The 12,362-nt window shown below is 34.2% G+C and overlaps 1 protein-coding gene across 7 annotated transcripts in view; it reads right to left on the reverse strand.

Annotated features, from left to right (window-relative positions):
- FER (FER tyrosine kinase) overlaps nt 1-12,362 on the reverse strand; it is a 427,785-nt gene that overhangs the window by 223,778 nt on the left and 191,645 nt on the right. For 6 of the 7 annotated variants that reach the window (XM_062212305.1, XM_062212302.1, XM_062212303.1 and 3 more), the window contains 2 exons: nt 11,957-12,160; nt 2,621-2,743 (listed from right to left, as the gene is read on the reverse strand). In XM_062212305.1, coding sequence (XP_062068289.1) covers nt 2,621-2,743; nt 11,957-12,160 — 327 coding nt within the window. The remainder of the gene's footprint in view (nt 1-2,620; nt 2,744-11,956; nt 12,161-12,362) is intronic. The other variant, XM_062212306.1, reaches the window with a different exon arrangement.

The raw sequence follows: 12,362 nt of genomic DNA on the forward strand, positions 1-12,362 counted from the left end.
TCAGTAACAGTGAGGGGTAAGGGGCTTGTGCACCTACTCCTAGCTTTGTAAGCAAATGAAAGGTAAATTTCTCTAAAATTTATTGTCTAGTTTTCTAAACCTCTGAGTAGATATGAATTAGGATATAAAGTAAGACAGAGATTACTCTGGCCACTGTGTCTCCAGTTACGCAGTATGGTGATAAACTTACATTTTCATGGGTAAGAGCAGAAATGAATGGGGATAGAAGTAAATGGGAAACAGAAATTACATTGAGACTAAAATAGCATTCTTTATGTAGGCTAAAAATGAAATTTAGCAAGATGAAAATTAGATATTGTATAGCATATTATATGGTCAAAGACATTAACTTCTTCTACAGATTAAATAAAAAATAGCTTGAGTTGCAAGAGAACAAATAACTATTCAAAGGAAGATAAATGACAGATAATACCACCGTAACAAAATCCATATCAATTTGTTCTCCACTCATAATTGAAAATTATCTAACTTTTACAACTTCTATTTTGTGATTTTCTTTTAAAAGAGCAAGATGATTCTTTAAATCAAGTGTATAACAATATTTACAACAAACTGAGATAATGATTTGTGTATTTCAAACACCAGTACTTCAAAGCAGGTTAATATCTAAACTTCAAATTTCTACCTCATAAAACAATGATATATGAATATAGCCCTTTAATCTTCCATAGCTTCCATTATGTATTTATTTTCATAGCTAGTGTGATAAAATGGTGAAATAATCAACTCCACAATGCTGAAGGTTGAAGGGAAAGATAGTAATTGACCACATAATAATCTACTGAATCTAATCCATTACGTAGGCTCATTTCATGGAAGGCTTTATATAATAAGGACTACAGTTCTATTTGAAATTATGTATTCCTATTCAAGCCCAAATCTACATCATTATTTCTCTCCATTATGGCTTTAGGTTCTCAATTTAGAATTGGCAATAAACCTTTACACAATGCAAATATTTGGCTGACTTGTGAAATGGCACATCAGTGCCTCTGAAAATCTAGTTATCTTGTTAAACTAGCCTGGGTAAAAAGTATCTTCTTATACTATAATTTATACATACTGAGATAGACTGGAATTGAAATTCATACTTGCACATGTGCAGTTAAGCATCGACAAAACTCTTGGGACTTATAGTCCAGGAAGGAGGACAGTGTTGAAATAAGAGATATCAAAGATGAATCCTAGGTTTATGGTTTGAGAATCTGAGTATCTGATGTAAGACTTACTAAAAAGGGAAGGACAAATATTGGAGGTAAAGGCAACGAACTCAGTTTGACATAAATAGTAGAAAAATCTGAGTTTGGAGGAAGATAAACCTGAGATAGATATAAATGTAAATTTGCAAGTTATTGATATATGTAGTAAATGAAGGTATTGACATAGATTATCTTGACCAAACAGAAAATATTTTAGAACTCAGCAAAACAATAGCATTTATTCATAAATAGAAAAAAATATTGACAGACTATTTTTGGCTAGAAAAAACAAAATGTGACAACCTGTTTCAGAATAAAGGAAAATTTTAAGGGGTTTTATGTAATTAAGGTGGGAAAAAATGTTTGGAAAAGTATTAAGAAAGAATGAACTGATTTATAATTTTATGGAATTATGGAAGTAGGCCAATTCCTTTGCCACAGAATTAAATGTATAGCAACTGACTATCAAAATCTTCTGTGTGATGAATGTTAAACCCTATCCTGTCAGTGAAGACTTGGAAATTCAATGAAAGTACAAATACATTGATTTCTCCATTAACATGAAAAACTCTGCAATCATTATGTTAAATTTCCAATTAGCTGAATCTGGATTAACCATTACCCATTCTTGGAACTGGCACTTACTTCAAATTAAAAGTCATCCCAAGATATACAAATATTAGTCTTCCAAGTTCCACAGCTTTCCCATTTCTTCATGGTTCTTCTTATTAGACAGCCCTCCAAAATAAGAGCTCTTGCAGGCCCCAACCCAATTCCTCAGAAACTAGAAGTGTTCAGAAGCAAAGCAAGCACCACTAACCCACTTTGGTCTAGGTTCAAAGGTTCTATCCAAAAACACAAACCTTCCTCATCCCCTACCTTACAAATCTCTTATTGCACAGGAAATGAATGTGTTCTGTGATAGACCTTAAATGTAAAAATACATGAAATAATCACTCACCCAGCTACCTGGTTCCACATAGGAAGACACGACTTACTTGTTTGAGAAGAATAGTATAGTTTTTAAAAGTCCCAATATCTTATAATATATTGTAGACCTAATACCACATTGCAATTATAATTTACTCTTAATTGTTGGGCATTTTATTTAACTTCTCCATATTAGAGTCTCTTATAACAACCATTCGAACGAAGTATGAATCTTATAGAAAGAAAAAAAGTCATTTCTATCCAACCAAATAATGAATAACAAGACAACAACACACCTTAGTAAAATTAAGGAAATTTCATGTGTCAACTGTATTGATAGCAATCACAAAATTCTTTCTTTTGGGACTTCTAGTAAATAATCTAAGAACTATACTTACAGATGGAAATATTAACTCACTGAGCATTCTTTTAAAACAGGGAAACAAAAAAGTCTGCTTATAGGCACCTACCTTGGGAATAGGATTCAGCAGAACCACACCTGATTTCTTAGTGATGACTTGTTTTGTTGTGTAGTGATGATCTATAAGTTGAGGGATGTTTACAAACCCAGTGCCCTCGAATCTATACATATTCTGGAGAAAGAACAATAAAAACATTAAATCACAAAGACTACATTCATCAATAAAGTAAGTTCCATTTAAGAACAAATGCACTATATAACAATGTGTACAGACTTAAAACTACTGAACTATACATACTTGATACAGATAATATGACAAAAATAAATAAATAAATAAATAAATAAATAAACAGATACCTAAAATGACAACATGTTTTAAGGATCTACCTTATGACTGTGAAACTTATTTTCATGATGATTAAACTTAACTGAATTGTTAAGAAAGCAAAAAGAAAACTAATAGTCCTGAAATGCATTTTGCCAAAATGAGAACCAAGGGAAACAAAGCATGGAACAAGTTAAGGAACAAGAAATAAGTTCACTTATGTCTACATATATAATCCATTTGATGAAACTTTCAATAATGAAAACTATATTGAGAAAGTATATTCCATACAGTAATTTTGATACTTTACATTTTTTCATTTATCAAAAGCAATATTTATTTTCTACTTACTGATACCAATAAATTTAGCAAGGAAAAATATGTTATTGGTAATACTTTTCAATATAAGGAACAATGCAACACAGTGTAATAAAAGCTTTCATCTATATGTTTGCACGAGCATATCTGTACAGACATGGGAAATAGATACAAATACTCATACAGATGTGCTCCATTTTAAGAAAACTCTGTGGGGCTGTCATTATGGTATAGTAACTTAAGCCTCCACCTGCAACACAGGCATCCCACATGGGCACCAGTTCAAGACTCGGCTGCTCCACTTCTGATCCAGCTTCCTGCTAACATGCCTAGGAAAGCAGTGGAAGATATCTCAAGTCCTTGGGCCCCTGAACCCATGTGGGAGACTCAGAAGTTCCAGGCTCCTGGCTTCAGTCTGACCCAGCCCCAGCCATTGCAGCCATTTGGAGAGTGAAGCAATGGATGGAAGACCTTTGTCTCTCCTTCTCTCTGTCTCTCTCTCTAATTCTGCCTTCCAAATAAATCTCAAAAAAAAAAAAAAAGTAAGAAAAGAAAGAAAGAGAGAGAAGAAGAAAAAGAAAAGGAAAAAAAAAGAAAATGAAATAAGAAAGCTGCTAAGAAATACTTTCGAAATTAGGCTGCCTAGATTTGGATATTACTTGCATTACTGAAAGGTTACTTTCCAAGTTAAAGGTTAAAAACCTCACAGTTCCTTTTCCAAAGTTAAAATAAGATTCAATTTGCCAGAATTTAATTTCTATAAAACTTTTAAAATGATTTTTTGTTTAATTTGTTAGGAAACAAACATGAATCAGCCTACTTCAGCTCTTAACTATAGCGTATAGTTTAACTCGAGGCAGTTTGTGTTAGGATCAATTCAGGGCACTTGTTAATAAATTGTGCCTATAGAATATTTTTTATTCTGACAGTAGTCACATGCTATAATAGATTAGCACTAAAGAATATGTCTTGATGGGGTGACTATAGTTCAAAATAACCTATTATATATTTTATGAATTATCAGAAGACAGGAGCTCAAAGGCTCTACCCATAGCACAATGGCAATGTTAATTATCCTGATTTGATCAGTACACATTGTATACATGTATTGAAATGTCATACTGTATCTTCAGAAATACACACAACTATTAAGTGTCACATATTTATGGAAATGAAAATCCTAATTAAAAAAAAAACCCTCCTCAAAAATGCATATCTCATACTCACAATACAATACTTTGTACATGAGCAATGCATGGAGGAAGATCTTTCAGCCTCTCAGCTTATTCACTGCTGAAACACAGGCAACACTGGGCTCTCCTCACACAGTAAGTGTGAAGCCTTTGTATGAGTGTGCCCAGCATCTAGAACATGGTGCACACTCAATCACCAAATCACCATACAAATGATACATTTTGGATTCTAGAACTAACTCCAAATTTGGAAAGGTGAGAATAAACATTTTCAAAGAATACTTCAGTATAAGTTACACTTTCTCAAAAGATAATAATTATCTTTAAAAAGCTCAATTATCCTAGAAGGCATTCTTAGATGAAATTGATTATGAAATTAAGAAATGTAAAAGGTCAAAGAAATGGAACATGTAATAAGAATAGTACAGTAATAAAAATATTTCAACAACGGACTCTTTCTCCCTTTGTCCTTCTCAGTGAACTCATAACACAGCAGTCCAGGACCCTTTGTTTAAAATTCTCATCTCTCTCAAAATGAAAGCCAGAGTTTTGACCATGGTCTATAAACCCTTCATAATGTTCACTATCACCTTTGTTACCTCATCTCCTACCACTCCCCATCTCTGTCCACTACCCTCCAGCCACCCGCATTTCCTTCTCATCTACAAACACTGTGCCTTCAGAGACAGTATCTTTGCTATTTGGCTGAATTCCTGAGATAGCCATATGCATAGTGACTTCTTTCTAATCTTTCATTAAGTGTGACCAGTTTACAAAATATGCAATATCTATTTTCTCTCCTCAGTGAACTTTCCCATCTCCTTTTCCTTATTGAATGGCTCTCCTTAGAACTTGCCATGTTCTATCATCATATATATTTTAATTATCTGTATTATAATATATATTTATGATTCAACTCCATAAAAGGTAGGAACATACTCATATCATTAGAATACATCCCAAAATATCTGAAAGAATATATACTGAACCAACAAAGACTTTTGAGAAGTATATACTCCATGATACACATTTCTAAATTTCTACCAAGATAACATATTAGTTCTGTTTTTAAAACATTTAATATATCTAGACTCTATTTATGAGTTATCACTGTGATATTTAAGAATCAATTAGGCATACAGATAAAAAAACATAAAAAACTAGAATTATATTCTGGTGCTATACACATTTCCAAATAAATTATTATGCAAGGAAGTTGAAAAAACAGAATAAGCACACAAGGTGAGGAGATTCAATTAATGTATGATGGGAAATAAGCAGGCTTAAGAAAAAATGAAAGAAAACTAAGAGAAGAAAAAAATCATTTCTGAAAAGGGCTAAGATGAATAAACTCAATGTTTAAAAGACTAAAACATTCCTTTTGGGGGAAACACCTAAAAATTAAAATATAAAACAAATTTTACCTGTATCAAATATAAATGGCACACTGACCACTGTATTGACCATTGTAAATAACTAATGAAACCAGTCCACATAAAGGACTATGAGGGAGTTTGAAGAATAATATTAATAAGGTTTTGGTATGGCTTCTCCTAATTAACTTTTATTGATTCTTCAGATATTGGTTCAAACTTAACCCCCTTAGCTTTCTCTGCTAAAATCTTCCACAGTACTGTGTATCTTTCCTATATATCTTTACTATAGTGTATAATTATATTACATGATTTATGAATGATCATGAACCTCTCCATTTGACTGTAAGCTCCACTATCATAACCTTTGGCCTTAAATAGCACTTACTCAAGTATTATGTCCTAGAAAGTAATATTAATAAGGTTTTGGTATGACTCTGCTTTATTGTTAAGAAAGAGGTCTCTTAAGTGTCTCACTGTATATCAGGAGTACAGAAAATATAACAGTCTCATTTTGATTGCCTTCCCTTGAGTCTCAGAATGGCTGCAGTAGAGTGGCATAAAATTAAAATAATCCCAAACATTCAAAGATATGGCCACAAACTTGGAAAAAAAAAAAAGTGCTGGATTTTTCACGACAGCCTTACCATTGCATGAATTTAAAAGGAAGTTCAAAGAGCCTAGATATTATAGCAACAAAACAAAATAAACCTATCTGGTACATTCAGAGACTAAATGAATTGCCTGTAAGTGAAACTTAACATTTGACAGATATCCAATAAACACTGTTGATCATATTAATTATTTAATACATTAAAGTACCTAATACCACATAGTAGTCATCATCTCTACTTTTGCGTTACTGGCTCAAATACGTAACCCTTACATAATAACTCAGTATTTCCTGCATGAATGAATAAACCAATAATCCACTACATAGACAATTTTCACCCAAAGTTTTATTTTAAAATCTATAGTATATTGTTATTGTTAGTTTACCACCATATGTTAATCTTTAGTTCATGAATTAATAAATCAACCTTAATTCTGTAAATATTATTTCTTTGTTCACAAACTCTACTAATGTCTCAGCTTTTAGGCTTCAAGTTCACTAAGAATAAAGGTTTTTTTTTTTATTTCATTTTGTTATGTTTCATAACACTGTACTTTGCAAAAATGAGTATTTAAGAAAGGAGTTTTGGCTAAATAAGGGAAATATGAATCAGTACTTTTCTGTTAATAGCATAAAATGTTTTTTCTGGAGTACTTGTGTTTTAATGCAGACCTTTTATCACATGCATAAACAAGGATTTGGCTACATATTTAGTTATCAAATGGAACAAAACTATATTGACCTCTCTAAAAATCTATCAACATTTACAATAAAATTAATAAACAGCTTTAGGTACAAACTAGCAGTTTTACATTTACCACTGTTATCAAGATCCAAACTATTGAGTAGGTCAATAAATAATACTAGAAATACACTGAGATCCATGAAGTCTCACTTATTACACCTGGTTTTACAAATTTAAAATACTTAGAGTAAATAAAAATTACAGTTCTTATTTGAGTCAGCTAAAACAACAAATACTCTCCTGTTGAGAATTAAAAATGTAGAAATTGAAAGTATCAGTGTCCATCTTGACCAACTATAATGTTCACAGGATGCAAATCCTTTTCCACTGTGTTAGAGAGCAGCTGTGATGATTGTTTACAGCCCTGTCTCTTCTGTTAAGGAGCAGTGTTTTGTTTTTTTTTTTCCTCTTCATTCTATTTGTTGAATTCTTAACCTTACTTAGTGTAAGGTTAACTATACCTTACTTAACCTTACTTAGTGTAAGGTTAACTATATCATCATTAAGTAAACTGAAAGTAGATCTTTGTAAAAATTAAGCATGGGAATGTGAGAGGGAGGAGGAGGCAGGGTTGGAACCTGGGCAGGAAGGAGTGGGGCGGGGGGAGTGTCACTATGTTCCTAAAGCTGTATATATGAAACACATGAAACTTGTATAACTTAAATGAAATTTAAAAAAAAAAATTAAAGTAGCTGTGAAATCCAGACAAGATAAGGTTCCAAAACCATTGCCAGAGACTCCAGTTACAGCAGCAATGTTACTAAAAACAATTGTGATTCAGAGAATATCTTAAACTTAAATACATGAATTCTAAACAGCTTCATCACTATTTAAATTTCACACAGGAACCAAAAAGAAACTTTTAAAATTAACGATACCAGTTACACTGATATTTCTTCAAGTACCTTCATGTTTTTTTCTCAAAAAAAAAAAAAAATGTCATTAGGCAATGGGGAAAATACCTAATATAGTGTTTTGCATAGCACTTCACAACTTGCAAAGTATACACTCACTAATATGATTCTCACAAAAACTAGAGGTTACGACCCTCATTACTTCCCAAGTACAGGGCATGTAAATATACAGCTGGGAAGCTGTGCGCTTTTCATTGATCTATTTGTTAATTTTTCTGTTCTCTAAAATCCCGTGTAATGTTTCGTCTTCCTCTCAGGACACTTGCCATCTCATTTATGTACAGCTCTTAGAATCTACTACTTTGCTAGAACAAAACAGGTGCTCATTAAATATCTGTAAATGAATTCTCCTATTTATTGGCCCTTCTGGGCAACAGGCATATGAGGAAGGAAATAAGATAATTTTGGATCATGGAAGATTCACCTGCACGAAATGAAAGGTAATTTAAAATGCTCAAACTGCCAATATCACCTTACACTTGTTTCCAGCTGCCTGCAGAGCTCAATATTACATAGTAAAAGCTCACTAGAATAGAAATTTGGCATTAAAAAAAAAAAAACAAAACCTGTGGTACTGGCTAAAATACAAGTGCGCTCATCTTTAAATACAGATATTCGTAAAATTTCAATGACAGAAAGAAGCCAAATAAAATTTTCAAATGTGAATGTGTAACAATATCATATATCCAAATGGAATATTAAAAATGAGAGTAAATTTGCAAGTTAACCCTTCCCTTTTGGTTTCTAACATATTACTTTAAATTCTAATCATTGCATTTTAAAATAAATATGGTGGTAAGAGGAATAGTTCCATCTTATTTAATCTATGACATATTCAGAAATAGTGAGTTCTAATTATTTTTTATCTATCTACTTATTTTTATTTTCATTTTACTTGAAAGGCAGAGAGACACAGAGAGAGAAAGGGAGTACATCCAAAACTGCTTCACTCCCCAAACACCCACAACATCCGAGGTTGGGCCAGGCTGAAGCCAGGAGCCTGGAACCCACTGCGGGTCTCCCAGCTGGGTGGCAGGGACCCAGGTATTTGACCCTCCCAGGATTTGCACTCATGGAAAGTCAGATGGAAAGCAGTCAGGACTCAAAACAGGTGCTCCAGCCAATACGGGAGGTGATGTGTGATGCCCCAAGCAGTATCTCAACCACTGAGCCTAACATCCCCCAAACAGCAACTGTTCCAGCTTAGAAACAGAAGAAAACATTCACACAAATTGGAGTTAATTATTTTATGCTTTATCCATGGCCCTTCTTATGTATTGCCAACATGGTCACAAACTATAAAAGGGTAGGTTAGCTATAGTCACAACTTAAAGGCACAAACAAATCAGAAGAGCTTCTCAAGGAAGCAAAGACTGACAGTTTCTAAAAGAGTAGCCTGAATTATGAAAGTGGGTAAATAGGGTATCAAGCTGAGAACTGAATATTACACAGAGTTAACAAATGGTGTGAGTGTGAAAAATCATAACACATGCATACTTCAATGTACTTATTCCTTTTAACCCACCTGAAAAGCATCTCTTTTCATTTAACTATACTTGCTAGATGTGAATGCACTAAAGGCCACTGAATCACATACTTTAAAATGGTTAATTTTGGCCGGCGCTGCGGCTCAATAGGCTAATCCTCCACCTTGCGGCGCCGGCACACCGGGTTCTAGTCCCGGTCAGGGCACCAATCCTGTCCCGGTTGCCCCTCTTCCAGGCCAGCTCTCTGCTGTGGCCCGGGAGTGCAGTGGAGGATGGCCCAAGTGCTTGGGCCCTGCACCTCATGGGAGACCAGGAGAAGCACCTGGCTCCTGGCTTCGGATCAGCACAATGCGCCGGCCGCAGTGGCCATTAGAGGGTGAACCAACGGCAAAAAGGAAGACCTTTCTCTCTGTCTCTCTCTCTCACTGTCCACTCTGCCTGTCAAAAATTTAAAAAATAAATAAATAAAATAAAATGGTTAATTTTATGGTATGTGAATTTCAACTCAAAAAATACACAGGTGAATACATGTGTGTGTGTGTGTGTATGCTTCTAAGTTTTTTACCCCCTGAAACCTTTTATTTAAGGAACACAAACTTTATACATTTTATAATTACAACTTTAGGAATATGGTGATTCTTCCCACCATAACCCCCCCAAAAATCTATGGTTCACATAATGATCATGGTTCAATCTCTCTTTAGGCTATTAGTATAACTCTAATCTCTGGATACAGATTGAAATCCTGTGAACAGCAATCTTGAAAATGACACTTGAATTGATGAAGCAAAAAATGAAAAATAGAAGCAGCAAGTCTTCCATATACTAAAAAATTGCTATTACAAATTTCTCTGTGGATAGAAATGAAAATTCTGAAATTATTCTTCATCTACTTAATGCTCAATCAAGAAAATGTAACAAACATAGAAAGTAGTTTGGGAGGTCGGCGCTGTGGCACAGTAGGTTAATCCTCTGCCTGTGGCACCATGGGAATATGGGTGCCGGTTCTAGTCCCAACTGCTCCTCTTCCCATCCAGCTCTCTGCTATGGCCTGGGAAAACTGTAGAAGATGGCCCAAGTGCTTGGGCTCCTGCACCTGCGTTGGAGACTCAGAAGAAGCTCCTGGCTCCTGGCTTCCGATCGGCACAGCTCCGGCCATTTGCGGCCAATTGGGGAGTGAACCAGGAGATAGAAGACCTTGCTCTCTGTCTGTCCCTCTCACTGTAACTCTGCCTCTCAATAAATAAATAAAATTAAAAAATCTTTAATGAAAAAAAAGTAGTTTGGCACTACTTATATTTCAATATCTAAATCAGTATTAGAATAAGCAATGTGAATGAATTATTTTTATGATATTTTTACCAACTTCTATATATTATTAAAGCTGATAAGAATTTTTATATAAAAAGATCATTAATCTTTAGAATCATAAAGCCAATTCAACTGCCATTGTTCCACTAATTAAGTAATTTCATTATCACTCTTCAGCAAAATATTTCTTAAAAAATCTCACATGGTGGGATAAGTATTTGGCCTAGTGATTAAAATGCTGGTTCCAACAACCTCGTTCCACCTCCAAGTGGAAAAATTCAATCCCTGAATTTTTCTCCCAAATCCAACCCTTCTGATGTGGACCCTGGGAGGCAGCAGTGATAGCACAAGTAATAGGGTTCCTGCCATTCACATGGGAGAATTGGGATGAGTTCCTAACTCCTGGCTTCAACCTCAGCCATTGGGAGCATTTGGGGGAGTGAACTGAGGTTTCTACCTAACTGTCTCTCACACAGTCTGCCTCAATATGCCTCTCAAATTAATTTTAAAAAAAATTTTTTTCTTTTTTTTTTATTTTTTTATTTATTTATTTATTTTTTTTTGACAGAGTGGATAGTGAGAGAGAGAGACAGAGAGAAAGGTCTTCCTTTTGCCGTTGGTTCACCCTCCAATGGCTGCCGCGGCTGGCGCTGCGACCTGTGCATCGCGCTGATCCGATGGCAGGAGCCAGGTGCTTATCCGGGTCATGGCACCATTCTGACAGCAATTTCAAGGGCCACTTTCAAATTATCTTAAGTTTTTTAGGAAAAAAAGTTTATGATCCTCACACTGTTTCTATTAACCTAAATGCCTTTAATGTTCAAATTTAACATTGTCTTTATTTTATGCACTTAAATTTAAATTCATTTAAACCATTTTTAATTTAAAGTAATTTTAAATATAGTTTTCCTTAGCAAGATCTAACATGTTAGTGAATTTTTTAGTACTACATTTAATGGATTCAGAAAAAAGTTAAGTGCTAAAGTTTACGTGTAAAAAGCACTTATCATAAACTATCAACCATTATATTACAATTATATCACAATGAATTACATCAAAATATACACATAAACTGAATATACACATAAACTGAACTGGAAACGTACATCAACAAATTGTATGATAAAGTGTCTCCTCTGTCCATCAGAATATACAGAAAGGACATATTCACCGGGTTTCCCATGACTCTCTCGCACCAGGAAGTCTCCTTGTTGTTTCAACAGTTCTTGGGCTTCTATTCTAGGAATTGCACCATGGTACCAGTCTTGCTCTGCCAGGGGCTTCTCACTTAAGGAGATCACATCAGAAAACTTGAACAAATATTAGAAAAAAAAAAAAAAGTTAGAGAAAATAGAGATTTAATCTCCCGACAAAATTCCTAGCAACTTAAATGCTTCTGACATGAATTCTTTCCTCCCATTAAAAGTTACAAAATGAGTCTCAAATTTTCATAATTTAAAGGGAAAGAGCTTCTGGAACACTGGTGCTAAAGTATGGCACAAATACCTACCC

The sequence above is a fragment of the Lepus europaeus genome, chromosome 15 (genome assembly GCF_033115175.1).
Source record: "Lepus europaeus isolate LE1 chromosome 15, mLepTim1.pri, whole genome shotgun sequence".
Classification (NCBI taxonomy): Eukaryota; Metazoa; Chordata; class Mammalia; order Lagomorpha; family Leporidae; genus Lepus; species Lepus europaeus.